This window comes from Mobula hypostoma, chromosome 4, assembly GCF_963921235.1.
Source record: "Mobula hypostoma chromosome 4, sMobHyp1.1, whole genome shotgun sequence".
Lineage (NCBI taxonomy): Eukaryota > Metazoa > Chordata > Chondrichthyes > Myliobatiformes > Myliobatidae > Mobula > Mobula hypostoma.
The window spans coordinates 102,050,572-102,069,775 of record NC_086100.1 but is presented as its reverse complement, the minus strand read 5'-3'; the positions used below and the strand labels follow the sequence as shown (position 1 = coordinate 102,069,775).

The 19,204-nt window shown below is 42.9% G+C and overlaps 1 protein-coding gene across 4 annotated transcripts in view; it reads right to left on the bottom strand.

Annotated features, from left to right (window-relative positions):
• afap1 (actin filament associated protein 1) overlaps nucleotides 1-19,204 on the bottom strand; it is a 343,466-nt gene that overhangs the window by 64,205 nt on the left and 260,057 nt on the right. For all 4 annotated transcript variants that reach the window (XM_063046311.1, XM_063046314.1, XM_063046312.1 and 1 more), the window contains exon 7: nucleotides 7,997-8,089. In XM_063046311.1, coding sequence (XP_062902381.1) covers nucleotides 7,997-8,089 — 93 coding nt within the window. The remainder of the gene's footprint in view (nucleotides 1-7,996; nucleotides 8,090-19,204) is intronic.

Below are 19,204 nucleotides of genomic sequence, written 5' to 3'. Positions count from 1 at the left end.
GCAGCCAGAGGAACACATGGCCTGGATGGAGCGAACATGAAAACTCCCGGTTAGAATTCCACATCCCTTGAATTCAGTTTGGGTAATTTGTCACATACTGAAGAGAAAAGTCCAAAGGAAGATTAAAAACTAACATGGTTGAATTCAGTCTGATGTGCCTTCGAATGCCCTGTTACATGATTTAAGTTGGGGTGCAACAAAAGTATAGTGGTTTATCCGTTTCCTGGTGCCCAGTTTATCAGCAGTAAACCGGTTTTGTGGTTTATCAGTCCCCTGGTGCCCAGTTTATCAATAGTAAACCGGTTTTGTGGTTTAACAGTTTCCTGGGCCTCAAAGTGCCCAGGTCACAGCTTCTCATAATGTTATGCCAGTAGAAAGAGCATAAATTAAAAATAAGGTAGAGTAAGAATGCAATATTCTTTATGACTATTGTGGAATACTATAATGTTACATGTACTTGAAATAACCTTCAGTAATCATCATTGTCTACTATGGCTTTCTTTCTCTGCTTAAGTAAAGGTCAATTATTCATCAGCAACTCAGCAGGCATTGTCAGCCCTTTGGTGTGAGCTGTGCATCATGCGTAATATGGGAATGAGAGGGTCAAAGGTCTTTAACGTTATACTGCCAGGCCCAACTACATCTTCAATAAATTCACTTTTTATCTGGGATTAAGGGTTAATCCTAGCCTAATCACGGGACAATTTACAATGACTAATTAACCTCCTAAATAGTATGTCTTTGGATTGTGGGTGGAAATCAGAGCACCCGGAGAAAACCCACACATTCCACAGGGAGGACATACAGACTCCTTACGAGGATGCTGAAATTGCACTCCAAACTCTGACGCCCCAGCTGCAATGGCTTGCAATAACCGCTACGCTACTCTGGCATCCTATAATTTCCATATTCTTTACAATTCCGGTTTAAGGTACCACTACTGAAGGCATGCGACAGCTTACTGGTAGTTCGAAAGGCAAGAAATTCCGGTAAAGATGGTGGCAGTGAACAACAATTTCTCAGGCGACATCTTTCAGATAGAATCTCTTTAACTATTTCACTTTCTCTACACCTTCTGCATGTTCTTTTTAATACACACAAAGTGCTGGAGGAACTTAGCAGGCCAGGCAGCATCTATAGAAAAGAGTAAACAGTTGACGTTTCAGGCTGAGTCCCTTCATCAGTACTAGAGAAAAGAGATATGAAGTCAGAGTAAGAAGATGGGGCGGGGGGGAAGAGGAGGAAGAAGTGCTCCAACCATGTGCTCACCAGGACATCACCTTGTACTTCTTCCTCCCCTCCCCTTACTGTGGTCTTTTCCACGAGGCAGCTCAAGCTCTTGGTCTTCATTGGGACCCAGACTCTGGTCTTCTCCACGAGGTCATGACTGATTCCATTTCGAAGCATCGAGGAAGATTGAGGTATCAAGGCGAATGTGGAGGAGGTCAGCGGTCATTCTCAACAGAGGCCACAGGGGTGACGGAAATTGGTAGCCGGGTCGGTGGAGTTCGGACCTGGTGTGGTGATCGCTCTTCACAGAAGGACTGAGTTCATGCAGCCGCTCTCCTTGAATGTTGATGGGAGGAGTTTTCAATATTCTGAGATTTATGTGATTATTGGACTGTAGTTTATATTGCTCTCCTTCAGTTTTGGTGGTTTCTTTCTAGTTGCTGATTGGTGTGTGGGTAATCTGTTGTTTTTTCTGTGTGAGAGGGAGGGTTGGGACTTGGCATATGCTGCTCTTGGTGTTTTTCAGTGTGGGTGATCTGTTGTTTTTTCTGTGTGAGAGGGAGGGTTGGGACTTGGCATATGCTGCTCTTGGTGTTTTTCAGTGTGGGTGATCTGTTGTTTTTTCTGTGTGAGAGGGAGGGTTGGGACTTGGCATATGCTGCTCTTGGTGTTTTTCAGTGTGGGTGATCTGTTGTTTTTTCTGTGTGAGAGGGGGTTGGGACTTGGCATATGCTGCTCTTGGTGTTTTTCACTGTGGGTGATCTTGTTGCTTTTTGTGAGAGGGAGGGTTGGGACTTGGCATGTGCTGCTCTTGGTGTTTTTCACTGTGGGTGATCTGTTGTTTTTTCTGTGTGAGAGGGGGTTGGGACTTGGCATATGCTGCTCTTGGTGTTTTTCACTGTGGGTGATCTGTTAGCTTTTTCTGTGTGAGAGAGGGGGTTGGAGGTTAATGTTATTGTTGCTGTTCTTTTCTGTGGGGTGGGGTTCGGGGATTTGATGTTATTGTTTTTTTTGTGAGATATGGGATTGGGGATTTTATATTATCGTGACTTCTTTTAAGGGGGGGGTTGGGGTTTATGATGTTCCAGCTGCCATTTTCTATATGGGCCGTCCGCTAGTTTTTTGTACCAGGGAGGGGGTGGGGAGTTTTGGGGTTTAAGAGTTTTGTTTCTTTCACTTTTTGTGCCAGGAGTGAGTGGGGAGTGGGGGGAGATTTGATGTCTTTTCTTTCATCAGCTCCCATGATGCTCCTGTATTTCCTGACTATCTGAAGATTACGAACATCAGTGTTATATTGTCTATACATATTTTGACAACCCAATAAACCGTGGAATCTTTGAAATATGACTAAAAACATTAAAACGTATTTTATGAGGTAAATTGTGGTAAATTATCACTGCAAACAATGAAGAATCGAGCAAGGTGAAGCTGACTCGTGGGATGATTCTGCTGCTGCACCGCAAAATCGAAGCACAGCGTGTTTGAGATGGGGTTGCAGACGGAAATGGTATTGCTGACAGAGATGGAGTTGGGGTGAGCGATTCAGCAAGGAGTCAAGGCAGAGGAGTTTCTTTGCCCATCCACCTAACCATGGTGTGAGGTTGGATCACTTTAAGTATTAAGCCAATTTAGAGAGGTCGAGAATGGCTTCAGGCTGGGTGGCGCAGCCTAGGCCTGGAGCATACTGCTGGGCGGTGAGGTCTAGGCCCAGAGCATATCGCAGGGTACTGAGGTCTAGGCACAGAGCGCATCACAGTGGCGGGACCCAGGTCTTAATATGAGGCTCAATCTGGTGTTTGGACAATTTAAACACCAGCTCAGATAGAGTGGAAAGACAGGGTGTTGGGACCAAAGGCAAGAGTCGGGCCAATTTTGTTCGCTCTCCTGTGATGTTCACTCCTCTCTGCGTGGTGCTGAGGCTGTGAGACTGTCCTGGCTGTTGTGCTTCATGTCTCTGAGCTTCACAGCGATTTGCCCTGCTAGTACGATGAACTGAAACCAAGGCTTTGGGTCTATACCACACTGCTCAAGGGATTCGAATCCATGGACTCAGTTTGGTTCCAAATACTGTTGATTGTTTCTACTGTTTTCATGATTTGTGTTTTTTTTTCTGTCTCTGTGTTGTTGGTCTTTCTTTTTTTTTAACTGGGTTCTTTCAGGTTTCTTGCTTTGTGGATGCCTGTAAACAGGCAAATCTCAAGGTTGTATAATCTATACATAGTTTGATAATAAAGGTACTTTGAATCCTTTGAATTTCATACAATTACAATCTCCCTACAATTTGTCACATACAGGGTATTAATGATTTGGATGAGAATCTAGATGACATGCTTAATAAGTTTTCAGATGACACCAAAATCGCTGGTGTGGCAGAAGGCTGCTTGAGATCAACAGGGGGGATTGGCAAAGGAGCAGCAGATGGAATTTTGCATGGGGCGATGAAGAGGGCACATGGCATTCTTGCCCTTGTCAACCATGACAAAGTACGAGAGTTTGAATTTACAAAATGCTAATTACACTGCCCTTGGTGTAATGTGTGCAGTTTTACTCACCGTTAAAGAGGAAGGACGTCATTAAACTAGAGAGGATGCATAAAAGATTCACAAACTCATTGCCTAAACTGGAGGGCTTATGGTTTCAGGAAAGATTGGATAGACTGGAACAGCTCTCCCTGAAGTGACAGAGGCTGACAGGTGACCTTGTGGGGTTTATATAACATATAACCATATAACAATTACAGCACGGAAACAGGCCATCTTGGCCCTTCTAGTCCGTGCCCAATTCTTACTCTCGCCTAGTCCCACCGACCTGCACTCAGCCCATAACCCTCCATTCCTTTCCTGTCCATATACCTATCCAATTTAACTTTAAACGACAACATCAAACCTGCCTCAACCACTTCTGCTGGAAGCTCGTTCCACACAGCTACCACTTTCTGAGTAAAGAAGTTCCCCCTCATGTTACCCCTAAACTTTTGTCCTTTAACTCTCAACTCATGTCCTCTTGTTTGAATCTCCCCCACTCTCAATGGAAAGAGCCTATCCATGTCAACTCTATCTATCCCCCACATAATTTTAAATACCTCTATCAAGTCCCCCCTCAACCTTCTACATTCCAAAGAATAAAGACCCAACTTGTTCAACCTTTCTCTGTAACCTAGGTGATGAAACCCTGGTAATATTCTGGTAAATCTCCTCTGTACTCTCTCTATTTTGTTGACGTCTTTCCTATAATTTGGTGACCAAAACTGTACACAACACTCCAAATTTGGCCTCACCAATGCCTTGTACAATTTCAACATTACATCCCAACTCCTATACACAATGCTCTGATTTATAAAGGCCAGCATACCAAAAGCTTTCTTCACCACCCTATCCACATGAAATTCCACCTTCAGGGAACTATGCACTATTATTCCTAGAGCCCTCTGTTCTACTGCATTCTTCAATGCCCTACCATTTACCATGTATGTCCTATTTTGATTAGTCCTACTAATAAAAGATTAAAAAATTATAAAAGATTTTCAGGGAGAAAGTGATACAGAAACTTATTTTCTTGCATTTCTAATAAAAAGATTGACTCAATGAATCCCTTGTTTATCCCTTCTCCCTCTTATACTGTGTGCATGTGTGCGTGTGCGTGTATCTATGTCTGTGTCTGAGAGGGGGAGAGAGTGGGAGAGGGAGAGAGAGAGAGAGAGAGGAGGGAGTGACTGAGTGAGTGAATAAGTAGATTTAATGATTATTGTAGATCATGTGGAACAAACATGGTTCAAATATCCAAAGTACATTTATACTCAAAGTATATTGCAGTATACAACCTTGAGATTCATCTTCCCCTAGACAGCCATGAAATAAAGAAAGAAAAAAACATGGAACCCATTCAAAAAAAAAACATCCAACTCCCAACACACAAAAGAACAAAATGTGCAATGGCAAAAACAAGAAAAAGAGCAAAAATACAGAACATAAAATACCAAGCTACAAATGATCAAACCAGTCCAGGCATATTCAGCTCAACTTGATTCAGTTCAATCTAGCCCTGTATCAATCATTAACTTCAGGCCCCAGAGCTAGTTCGCCCTGATCAAAATTGCATAAAATAGCAACAAAAAAAGGAGTAACCAGAAACCACAAACACATCATTTGAACTAGAGTCCAATCCACAATAAAGAAAAACTAAAATGTGCTTCATTTGTTTTCAAATTTCTCAGTGTATGGCGAATATATTCCAAAATCAAATGTAATCTGAATACAGCTAAACTTTTTCCTAAATTCTATGATTTATTTTTCCCCAACACTTCTCAAGAAATAATCAAAAAATGAGCTAATTTAGATCTATTGTCAGCATGCAGCACCTTAGGTAAGAAGCAGAGTTAGAGAAAATATACAGAGGGAAGAGTGACAGAAAGGGACTGAAACAGAGACATGAATGAGAGCTAAATTAATGGCCAAAATAAATATGAATACAGAGAAGGAGAAATTATAAGAACGAAAATGGGAATAGTAGATTTTGGTGTTTGAAATGTTCTTTAGTTCAAAATATTTCATTTACAGGCTTCCTTAGAGAGCAGAAGAAAGAAGCAATGTTGAAAGTGAGGCTGATTAAAAGCCAAACATTCTCTCAGTTATTTAGCAAGGCTCCACACCAAAGCTCAAGCATTCCTAGGTATGAGCTTGAAACAAAGATTAGCTCCTCAGCCCCACCTATGATTCAAATACCACAATAAGCATGCATGCATATAACCCCAACTGAATCAAGAATAATAATTTCTTATTGTTGCTAATTGATTGTTATCAAAAACAGAACATTCAGCATTTTGATTTTGAATCAACAAAGGCAATAAAAAACTGACAACTGATTAATATGAATAACACACACAAAATGCTGGAGGAACTCAGCAGATCAAGCAGCATCTAGGGAAATGAATAAACAGTCTACTTTTCGAGCTGAGACCTTTCTTCAGGACTGGAAAGGAAGGGGGAAGAGACAGCTTCCTGTCTCCTGACACATATCCCTGCACCTGCCTATTCAACTCCTCCCTCACCTCCATTCAGGGCCCCAAACAGTGCTTCCGGGTGAGGCAACACTTCATCTACTGATCTATTGTATCCAGTGCCTCCGATATGGTCTCCTCTACATTGGTGAGACCTGGCACAAGTCGGGAACCACTTTGTTGAGCACCTCTGCTCCATCCACCGAAAGAGAAATTTCACACTGGCCAACAATTTTAATTCCTATCTCTATTTCAGTTCTGACATGCCTCCTCTTTGGTTCTGATGAGCCCCCTCTCAGGGTTGAGGAACAACATCTCATATTCTGTCCATGTAGGCTGCAGTCCTGAAGAAGGGTTTCAGCCTGAAAAGTAGACTGTTTATTCAACTCCCTAGATGCTGCCTGACCTGCTGAGTTTCTCTTCCAGTAATTTTGATTCACCCCTCCTTCCCTCTTCTTCTATTCCCCACTCTGGCCTTTTAACTCTTCTCACCTCAGAAGTTTTCTGATGACTCTGCCATAGTTGGATGCATCAGCAAGGGAGATGAGGCTAAATACAGGGCTACGGTAGGAAACTTTGTCACATGGTGTGAGCGGAATTATCTGCGACTTAATGTGAAAAAGACTAAGGAACTGGCGGTAGACCTGAGGAGGGCTAAGGTACCGGTGACCCCTGTTTCCATCCAGGGGGTCAGTGTGGACATGGTGGAGGATTACAAATACTGGGGATACGAATTGACAATAAACTGGACTGGTCAAAGAACACTGAGGCTGTCTACAAGAAGGGTCAGAGTCGTCTCTATTTCCTGAGGAGACTGAGGTCCTTTAACATCTGCCGGACGATGCTGAGGATGTTCTACGAGTCTGTGGTGGCCAGTGCTATCACGCTTGCTGTTGTGTGCTGGGGCAGCAGGCTGAGGGTAGCAGACACCAACAGAATCAACAAACTCATTCGTAAGGCCAGTGATGTTGTGGGGATGGAACTGGATTCTCTGACAGTGGTGTCTGAAAAGAGGATGCTGTCCAAGTTGCATGCCATCTTGGTCAATGTCTCCCATGCACTACATGTACTGGTTGGGCACAGGAGTACATTCAGCCAGAGACTCATTCCACCGAGATGCAACATAGAGCGTCATAGGAAGTCATTCCTGCCTGTGGCCATCAAACTTTACAGCTCCTCCCTCGGAGGTTCAGACACCCTGAGCCAATAGGCTGGTCCTGGACATATTTCCTGGCATGATTTACATATTACTATTAAATTATTTATGGTTTTATTACTATTTAATTATCTATGGTGTAACTGTAACGAAAACCAATTTCCCTTGGGATCAATAAAGTATGACTATGACTATGACCTGCCTATCACCTCAAACTGGTGCCCCTCCTTCTTCCCTTTCTCCTATGGACCACTCTCCTCCATCCCTTTACCTTTCCCACCCACCTGGCTTCACCTATCACCTTCTAACTATCCTCCTTCACCTCCTCCTGCCTTTTTATTCTCGAATCTTCCCCCTTTCTTTCCAGTCCTGAAAAAGGATCTTGGCCTGAAACATCGACTGTTTATTCATTTCCATAGATGCTGCCTGACCTGCATAGTTCCTTCAGTGTTTTGTGTGTGTTACTCTAGATTTCCAATATCTGTAGATCCTCTTGTGTTTGTGACTAATATGAATGTCAGTTTTAATAAATACCCTAGGATCCTCTCCCTCAGACTCTTTATATGTTGTAGCCTGACATGGAAAGCAGTAACAGGAAATGTGCATCACATTACCTTTTCCAGTTCTGCCTTGTTTACAGGAAAAATGGTCATGGATCCATCTGCTTCAGTAGTTACGTTGCAAAGTACAACAACATCTTTTATCACCTAGAAAAGAGAACAAAAGAAGAAATAATGAATCTAATTAAAACCTGAAACATCTAATTGCATCACGATCATAAATTCTTAGTCCTTAATGTTCTGAAACAAATTAAAACATTTAATACTTTAGCTTGTTTTGACATTACTACCAGGAAATATCATCACAGAAGAGATTTTTGTTTGATCTATCTGAAAAAGAGAAAACAGACCTTTTTGAAATTGGTCTCTTTTAAAACAAAACTGTTCAAAAGTAACAGTTCAGTTGTTACATTTCTATTGTTACACGCTCTGAAGTGTCTTCACTCCATTCAACTTTGCACCATTTACCCACATGTACGCTGTAAAGATTGAATGTCCAACAGGTCATCCAGAAATAACTTTAATATTTTTGTAACTTCTTCAGTTTATTGCATGGAAAGAGCATTCTCCTGAATCTGTTAATCAATGTTTTCTTTAAAAATACCACTGAATTGCTATTTTTATGTCAGCAATTTGAAATCAAAATTCTGGTAGTGGTTTTTGGCAAAATTTAAGCCAATGTTAAATTTCAGTTTAACTGGGGTAAAAAAATAATTTGCCAGCGTTAGTGTTTACCATTTAAATTAATACTTAAATATGACTACTACATTCAGAAAGGATCATTGTACATGCTTCACAAAGTGTTGTAATATGATTTTGGTACAAAGGATCTCTTATGGTATTTATCCTCAATTTAAAAGTACAACAAAAAGTTAGGTGATTGGCATTTATTTTTCTTCCACAAATGAATTCAATAGCAAAAGAAGAAAATCTTCCATCAACTGTGCCACTGAATGAACCCAAAATCCAACTATTGGAAATACTGCTAAAGTGAAAGGTCTTATCAATTGTATCTGTGATCTTTGCAAGGACTTTGAAGAGAACCATTCAATGAATTTGTGATCTGTGTAGAGCAAGCCAAATACTTCAGCTATAGAATCTGCTTTTTTCCTCAAGATAGAAGTGGATATCATAGCAGATTACAAAGCTGGTTTCCCCTGTTGATTTGTAAGAAGTTATGAAGTTATTCAAAATGTCAGCTGTTGTTGCATGCGGGTTTGTGGAATGGTATGATCAAGTGTGTTTCATGAGGGTATTGAACACAAGTAATTAAAGAGCATCTTTTAGTATATCTGTAGTTTTAGTCAATTGGTCTGCAGATAAACTGGTTTGCAGATCAGGCAAATGATCTGATGACTCACTATGCTGTCAAGGCAACAGAATCATTTTTAACTTCACTTTGTCACCAAACCTTACCCTGCAAAAACCAACTGTAGTTGGGAGTGTGACGGGATCTTGAATTACCCCTCTGAACTGTGCTTTTAAAAGAGAGAGAGAGAGAGAGAGCGAGGCAAAGACTGCTTGGAGATGGTGTTATGGTTTCTCTGCAGCATGTTTACTCTTCAGCAAGGACACTGCCAGCTTATGAGTTCTTACAGAGAGAGAAGGGAGGAACTACTTGAAGTACAGCTGGTGTTCAGCACAACAGTATTTAAATCAGCGTAATTGCTTGTTTCACAGGACACACAGACACACTAGAGTGTGGTGAAGTTACCACTAACACGAGGAAATCTGCAGATGCTGGAATTTCAAGCAACACACATAAAAGTTGCTGGTGAATAGAAACATAGAAACATAGAAAATAGGTGCAGGAGTAGGCCATTCGGCCCTTCGAGCCTTCACCGCCATTTATTATGATCATGGCTGATCATCCAACTCAGAACCCTGCCCCAGCCTTCCCTCCATACCCCCTGACCCCCGTAGCCACAAGGGCCATATCTAACTCCCTCTTAAATATAGCCAATGAACTGGCCTCAACTGTTTCCTGTGGCAGAGAATTCCACAGATTCACCACTCTCTGTGTGAAGAAGTTTTTCCTAATCTCGGTCCAAAAAGGCTTCTCCTCTATCCTCAAACTGTGACCCCTCGTTCTGGACTTCCCCAACATCGGGAACAATCTTCCTGCATCTAGCCTGTCCAATCCCTTTAGGATCTTTTACGTTTCAATCAGATCCCCCCTCAATCTTCTAAATTCCAACGAGTACAAGCCCAGTTCATCCAGTTTTTCTTCATATGAAAGTCCTGCCATCCCAGGAATCAATCTGGTGAACCTTCTTTGTACTCCCTCTATGGCAAGAATGTCTTTCCTCAGATTAGGGGACCAAAACTGCACACAATACTCCAGGTGTGGTCTCACCAAGGCCTTGTACAACTGCAGTAGTACCTCCCTGCTCCTGTACTCGAATCCTCTCGCTATAAATGCCAGCATACCATTCGCTTTTTTCACCGCCTGCTGTACCTGCATGCCCACTTTCAATGACTGGTGTATAATGACACCCAGGTCTCGTTGCACCTCCCCTTTTCCTAATCGGCCACCATTCAGATAATAATCTGTTTTCCTATTTTTGCCACCAAAGTGGATAACTTCACATTTATCCACATGAAATTGCATCTGCCATGAATTTGCCCACTCACCCAACCTATCCAAGTCACCCTGCATCCCCTTAGCATCCTCCTCACTGCTAACACTGCCACCCAGCTTCGTGTCATCCGCAAACTTGGAGATGCTGCATTTAATTCCCTCATCCAAGTCATTAATATATATTGTAAACAACTGGGGTCCCAGCACTGAGCCTTGCGGTCACCGCCTGCCATTCTGAAAAGGTCCCGTTTATTCCCACTCTTTGCTTCCTGTCTGCTAACCAATTCTCCGCCCACACCAATACCTTACCCCCAATACCGTGTGCTTTAAGTTTGCACACTAATCTCCTGTGTGGGACCTTGTCAAAAGCCTTTTGAAAATCCAAATATACCACATCCACTGGTTCTCCCCTATCCACTCTACTAGTTACACCCTCAAAAAATTCTATGAGATTCGTCAGACATGATTTTCCTTTCACAAATCCATGCTGACTTTGTCCGATCATTTCACCGCTTTCCAAATGTGCTGTTATCACATCCTTGATAACTGACTCCAGCAGTTTCCCCACCACCGACGTTAGGCTAACCGGTCTATAATTCCCCGGTTTCTCTGTCCCTCCTTTTTTAAAAAGTGGGGTTACATTAGCCACCCTCCAATCCTCAGGAACTAGTCCAGAATCTAACGAGTTTTGAAAAATTATCACTAATGCATCCACTATTTCTTGGGCTACTTCCTTAAGCACTCTAGGATGGAGACCATCTGGCCCTGGGGATTTATCTGCCTTCAATCCCTTCAATTTACGTAACACCACTTCCCTACTAACTTGTATTTCGCTCAGTTCCTCCATCTCACTGGACCCTCTGTCCCTTACTATTTCTGGAAGATTATTTATGTCCTCCTTAATGAAGACAGAACCAAAGTAATTATTCAATTGGTCTGCCATGTCCTTGCTCCCCATAATCAATTCACCTGTTTTTGTCTGCAGGGGATCTACATTTGTCTTTACCAGTCTTTTCCTTTTTACATATCTATAAAAACTTTTACAGTCCGTTTTTATGTTCCCTGCCAGTTTTCTCTCATAATCTTTTTTCCCCTTCCTAATTAAGCCCTTTGTCCTCCTCTGCTGAACTCTGAATTTCTCCCAGTCCTCAGGTGAGCCACTTTCTCTGGCTAATTTGTATGCTTCTTCTTTGGAATTGATACTATCCCTAATTTCTCTTGTCAGCCACGGGTGCACTACCTTCCTTGATTTATTCTTTTGCCAAACTGGGATGAACAATTGTTGTAGTTCATCCATGCAACCTTTAAATGCTTGCCATTGCATATCCACCGTCAATCCTTTAAGTGTCATTTGCCAGTCTATCTTATCTAATTCACGTCTCATACCTTCAAAGTTACCCCTCTTTAAGTTCAGAACCTTTGTTTCTGAATTAACTATGTCACTCTCCATCTTAATGAAGAATTCCACCATATTATGGTCACTCTTACCCAAGGGGCCTCACATGACAAGATTGCTAATTAACCCTTCCTCATTGCTCAAAACCCAGTCCAGAATAGCCTGCTCTCTAGTTGGAATGCAGCAGGCCAGGCAGCATCTCTAGGAAGAGGTACAGTCGACGTTTCTGGCCGAGACCCTTCATCAGGACTAACTGAAAGAAGAGCTAGTAAGAAATTTGAAAGTGGGAGGGGGAGGGGGGGTGATCCAAAATGACAGGAGAAGACAAGAGGGGGAGGGATGGAGCCAAGAGCTGGACAGTTGATTGGCAAAAGGGGTATGAGAAGATCGTGGGACAGGAGGCCTAGGGAGAAAGAAAGGGGGAGGGGGAAGCACAGAGGATGGGCAGGGAGTATAAAGAGAGGGACAGAGGGAGAAAAAGGATGTGTGTATATAAATAAATAAATAATGGATGGGGTACAAGGGGGAGGTGGGGCATTCGTGGAACTTTGAGAAGTCAATGTTCATGCCATCAGGTTGGAGGCTACCCAGACGGAATATAAGGTGTTGTTCCTCCAACCTGAGTGTGGCTTCATCTTTACAGTAGAGGAGGCCATGGATAGACATATCAGAACGGGAATGGGACGTGGAATTAAAATGTGTGGCCACTGGGAGATCCTGCCTTCTCTGGCAGACAGAGCGTAGGTGTTCAGCGAAATGATCTCCCAGTCTGCGTCGGGTCTCGCCAATATATAGAAGGCCACATCGGGAGCACCGGATGCAGTATATCACCCCAGCCGACTCACAGGTCCCAGGATCCTCTCATATCCCTTTTGCCAATCAACTTTCCAGCTCTTGGCTCCATCCCTCCCCCTCCTGTCTTCTCCCATCATTTCGGATCTCCCCCCCCCGACTTTCAAATCTCTTACTAGCTCTTCTTTCAGTTGTCCTCACGAAGGGTCTCGGCCCGAAACGTCGACTGTACCTCTTCCTAGAGATGCTACCTGACCTGCTGCGTTCACCAGCAACTTTTCATGGAAGTTACCACCATCCTGCTTAGGTGCCCATGAATGTGAGACTGCGGATCGATTACGAGGTATCGATCTGTGATTGTCAATGTGTGAAAGAGTGACCCTGTGGAGTCTACCAGTGTGTCTAACCCTCGCCTGGGTTGGTAGACTATCAATTGAAGACGGTGCTCTTAAGTTGGTCAAGTTTGGTTAACTTGGAATTTTTGGAGGGCAACGGGAAGATTGACAGCATCAGCTCACCTGATGAGCCAAACACCTCTCTCTCTCCATCACTACTCAACTCAATACCACGAACTGAACTGAACTTTACCCATCACCGAAAGACTGTATCCATTTACCCCTAGACTTGAAGAAGCTTGGTTTCTATATTTCCACACTTGATATACATATAATCTTTGCTAACCTGTTTGATATATCTGAATTTTATTACTGTATTGCATAGTTAATAATAAATACCATTAGTTAATAGCAATACCAGACTCCAAAGTGTTTTCCATTTCTGCTGGTTCTTTAACCTGTCATGGGGTTTGTGACAAAATTGGGGCCTGCGTCCGGGATTTGAACAAATTGTGTGGGGGCTTGTTTGAATTGATTGGGGAAAGTCCCTTTTGATTCGGTTGTGTGGAAAACAGCAGAAATGGACGTTAGTGTTGAGAGGTTTCTGTTGGAACCAACCCCTGAGGCGTTGGAAATTGCTAAGAGAGGTGTGCTGTTGGGAATGGCTCAAAAGTTAAGATTAAGGGTGACCACTAAAATGAGGAAAGTTCAGATGCAGACAGTAATAGCCCAACATTATATAGCTAAGAGAAAGTTTGAGGAGGAGATATTATATTCAATGGAGGTAAACTTACTGAGGCTGAGATTCAGCTTCAGGTAGAGCAAATCAGGCTGGAGGCTGAGGAGGAGCAAATACAGCATGAATTGAAAGTAAAACAGCTCAATAGAGAGGCTAGAGAGGCAGCAAAACAGAGCGAAGAGGCAACAAAACAGAGACAGTTCGAGAGGGAGATGTGGCAGCTGGGAGGTCCAGTGTTGGACCCTGCTGATTTTTACAGCTCAAAAGAGCTGGTGTTGATTGAAGAATTTGAAAGTTGTGTCGCCTATAATGTAAGGGAATACCTAGTTGAAGAGGATGCCACCACCCTGCGGGGGTCTGCTAAGGTAGGAGACCAAGTTGTTGTAACCCACTAGGTTGAGTTTACTCTGGATGAGAGTTCTCCAGAGAGTAACTGGGAGGTTCGGGGTGACCTTGAATTTGAAACTGGGACAAGTGATGACAGCCCAGAAGAGGCAGCTGTCCTGATTGCCTGTGTTCAGGTTGTTGAAGTACCTGTGGATTCACAGGGTACTGAACCTTGTGTTGAAGCTCAGTTAAGGTTTGAGGTGTCTGACTCGGTTGGAAAGGAATGCAGTTCTTTTGTGTCAGATGGTCTTGGTTCAGTGAATAAGGGGCTAACCATGGTGCCAGTGGAAATTGAGGATGCTCAGTCACTTGTATTGGACAGTGTGCTAAGAGTTAGTGATGAGATGAAAATTGATGAGGTAAATGTTACTGAAGATATTGAGGAAAGTATTTTCCATTTCACCTGGTTCTTTAACCTGTCACGGGGTATGTGACAGGAGAATCAGTTCATAAGTTCCTAATTATGTTATCCTTACCAATTTGGAAAATAATTTGATGCAATGTTTTATAAGTATTTGCTGGGTCAAAACCGTATTCTTCATCATGGTTTTTCACTGGGAGACCAAAGAGACTGCAGATGCTGGCAGAACTCAACAGGGCAAGAAACACTCATGGGGGGAAATGGAAAATCAATTTTTCAGTTCAAGATGCTTCATCTGTTTTTTTTGTTGATTTCTTATAGCTTTTGTCTAAAAATGCTCTGTGCTCTGTTCCTACAAGATTACCACGCTTTATTTAAAATGGCAGATTAGTTTAGTTGGTAAACATAGTTTGTCAATATTAAGCATTGAGGTTTAGTTTCTTTTCAATGCAAATGTATTTTCTTGCTTTTCTTAATATACCGGCGCAGCTCTCTGGTGAAATGATACCATATTTGTAAGTAGGATGCCATGCACATTTCTGATTTGATGGAGACAGACATGAGAAGGCACAGAGAAACATCTGGAAAAATTTCTGAAATGCCTGGTTCGCTGCCACCTCCACTGTGCGATCGAGAATCTCCGGAGGGAAGGCCTCAAAATCCCTGGCTTTGCCTGCTGCTGGCGACCGAGGCTGGGGTTGAAGCGTTCGGCAGAGATGTTGCTCGGTACTCAGTGTCGGAGAGCTGATCGGAGCTCGAAGTTTTCGGACGACTCAGAGTCGGACTGTGGTCAGGCATGGCAGGGAGAGTTTTCTTCCTTCTCCCGTTTGAGTGAGATGTGGGACTTTCGAGAGACTTTGAACTTTTTTACTGTGCCCATGGCCTGTTCTTCATCAAGTTATGGTATTGTTGCACTGTTGTAACTATATGTTATAACTATGTGGTTTTCGTTAGTTTTTCAGTCTTGGTCTGTCCAGTGTTTCTGTGATATCACACCAGAAGAATATTGTATCATTTCTTAATGCATGCATTACGAAATGACAATAAAAGAGGACTGCGTGTCCTCATAATCTAATGTAATATTTAACACATTTATTTGTTGGTATAGTTTCTTCCTTTCATTCTGAAAACTGTCATCTTTTGTTCATAAATATCTCTTTTTCAATGCTTCCTTAGGTAACAAACATTGAATTCAGCCTCAGAATTACCCTCACATACTGCTTCTTGTAACACCAGGACACATAACTGGGAAGTAGAAAGGGAACCACACACAAAAGAGTCCAGAGGGTCTCAGCAGGTTAGGCAGCATCAATGGAGGGCAATGGTCAGGTGATATTTTGGCTCCCTGCATCTGGACTGGGAAATGTAATTATCTCTGTAGAGAAGACCACAGATGCTAGAATGGTTGGGGGGTGGGAATCAAATTAAAGAGGCTAGGCATGAGGAGGTTAGTTCACAACAGGGGGATGGGAACCAGTGCAGAGAGACAGAGGGGTGTAAAGTGAGGGTAGAAGCAAAAAGTACAAAGGAGAAAAGTAAAAGTGGCAGGCCGACAAATCCAGGGCAAGCATTAAAAAGGGCCACTTTTCAACATAATTGTATAAGGGCTAAGAGAGTTGTAAAAGAGCGCCTGAAGGCTTTATGTGTCAATGCAAGGAGCATTCTTAATAAGGTGGATGAATTGAAAGTGCAGATTGTTATTAATGATTATGATATAGTTGGGATCACAGAGACATGGCTCCAGGGTGACCAGGGACGGGAGCTCAACGTTCAGGGATATTCAATATTCAGGAGGGATATACATGAAGGAAGGGGAGGTGGGGTGGCGTTGCTGGTTAAAGAAGAGATTAACGCAATAGAAAGGAAGGACATAAGCCGGGAAGATGTGGAATCGATATGGGTAGAGCTGTGTAACACCAAGGGGCAGAAGACGCTGGTGGGAGTTGTGTACAGGCCACCTAACAGTAGTAGTGAGGTCGGAGATGGTATTAAACAGGAAATTAGAAATGTGTGCAATAAAGGAACAGCAGTTATAATGGGTGACTTCAATCTACATGTAGACTGGGTGAACCAAATTGGTAAAGGTGCTGAGGAAGAGGATTTCTTGGAATGTATGCAGGATGGTTTTTTGAACCAACATGTCGAGGAACCAACTAGAGAGCAGGCTATTCTGGACTGGGTTTTGAGCAATGAGGAAGGGTTAATTAGCGATCTTGTCGTGAGAGGCCCCTTGGGTAAGAGTGACCATAATATGGTGAAATTCTTCATTAAGATGGAGAGTGACATAGTTAATTCAGAAACAAAGGTTTTGAACTTAAAGAGGGGTAACTTTGAAGGTATGAGACGTGAATTAGATAAGATAGACTGGCAAATGACACTTAAAGGATTGACGGTGGATATGCAATGGCAAGCATTTAAAGGTTGCATGGATGAACTACAACAATTGTTCATCCCAGTTTGGCAAAAGAATAAATCAAGGAAGGTAGTGCACCCGTGGCTGACAAGAGAAATTAGGGATAGTATCAATTCCAAAGAAGAAGCATACAAATTAGCCAGAGAAAGTGGCTCACCTGAGGACTGGGAGAAATTCAGAGTTCAGCAGAGGAGGACAAAGGGCTTAATTAGGAAGGGGAAAAAAGATTATGAGAGAAAACTGGCAGGGAACATAAAAACGGACTGTAAAAGCTTTTATAGATATGTAAAACCAAAAAGACTGGTAAAGACAAATGTAGGTCCCCTGCAGACAGAAACAGGTGAATTGATTATGGGGAGCAAGGACATGGCAGACCAATTGAATAGTTACTTTGGTTCTGTCTTCACTAAGGAGGGCATAAATAATCTTCCAGCAATAGTAAGGGACAGAGGGTCCAGTGGGATGGAGGAACTGAGCGAAATACATGTTAGTAGGGAAGTGGTGTTAGGTAAATTGAAGGGATTGAAGGCAGATAAATCCCCAGGGCCAGATGGTCTGTATCCTAGAGTGCTTAAAGAAGTAGCCCAAGAAATAGTGGATGCATTAGTGATAATTTTTCAAAACTCGTTAGATTCTGGACTAGTTCCTGAGGATTGGAGGGTGGCTAATGTAACCCCACTTTTTAAAAAAGGAGGGAGAGAGAAACCGGGGAATTATAGACCGGTTAGCCTAACGTCAGTGGTGGGGAAACTGCTGGAGTCAGTTATCAAGGATGTGATAACAGCACATTTGGAAAGCAGTGAAATGGTCGGGCAAAGTCAGCATGGATTTGTGAAAGGAAAATCATGTCTGACGAATCTCATAGAATTTTTTGAGGATGTAACTAGTAGAGTGGATAGGGGAGAACCAGTGGATGTGGTATATTTAGATTTTCAAAAGGCTTTTGACAAGGTCCCACACAGGAGATTAGTGTGCAAACTTAAAGCATACAGTATTGGGGGTAAGGTATTGGTGTGGGTGGAGAATTGGTTAGCAGACAGGAAGCAAAGAGTGGGAATAAACGGGACCTTTTCAGAATGGCAGGCGGTGACAAGTGGGGTTCGGCAAGGCTCAGTGCTGGGACCCCAGTTGTTTACAATATATATTAATGACTTGGATGAGGGAATTAAATGCAGCATCTCCAAGTTTGCGGATGACACGAAGCTGGATGGCAGTGTTAGCAGTGAGGAGGATGCTAAGAGGATGCAGGGTGACTTGGATAGGTTGGGTGAGTGGGCAAATTCATGGCAGATGCAATTTCATGTGGATAAATGTGAAGTTATCCACTTTGGTGGCAAAAATAGGAAAACAGATTATTATCTGAATGGTGGCCGATTAGGAAAAGGGGAGGTGCAACGAGACCTGGGTGTCATACACCAGTCATTGAAAGTGGGCATGCAGGTACAGCAGGCGGTGAAAAAGGCGAATGGTATGCTGGCATTTATAGCGAGAGGATTCGAGTACAGGAGCAGGGAGGTACTACTGCAGTTGTACAAGGCCTTGGTGAGACCACACCTGGAGTATTGTGTGCAGTTTTGGTCCCCTAATCTTAGGAAAGACATCTTTGCCATAGAGGGAGTACAAAGAAGGTTCACCAGATTGATTCCTGGGATGGCGGGACTTTCATATGAAGAAAGACTGGATGAATTGGGCTTGTACTCGTTGGAATTTGGAAGATTGAGGGGGGATCTGATTGAAACGTATAAGATCCTAAAGGGATTGGACAGGCTAGATGCAGGAAGATTGTTCCCGATGTTGGGGAAGTCCAGAACGAGGGGTCACAGTTTGAGGATAGAGGGGAAGCCTTTTAGGACCGAGATTAGGAAAAACCTCTTCACACAGAGAGTGGTGAATCTGTGGAATTCTCTGCCACAGGAAACAGTTGAGGCCAGTTCATTGGCTATATTTAAGAGGGAGTTAGATATGGCCCTTGTGGCTACGGGGGTCAGGGGGTATGGAGGGAAGGCTGGGGCGGGGTTCTGAGTTGGATGATCAGCCATGATCATAATAAATGGCGGTGCAGGCTCGAAGGGCCGAATGGCCTACTCCTGCACCTATTTTCTATGTTTCTATGTTTCTATGTGTATCACATGAGAAGCTGTCTCCGAGAAGGTTCCGGGAAGTGAGTGCGTACTCAGGCAGCCTCGATGTGAAGAAACTTCAAGATGGCCACAAGCTGATATTCGAAATCAATTTTGCCAGTTAAAGCATCCATCAAT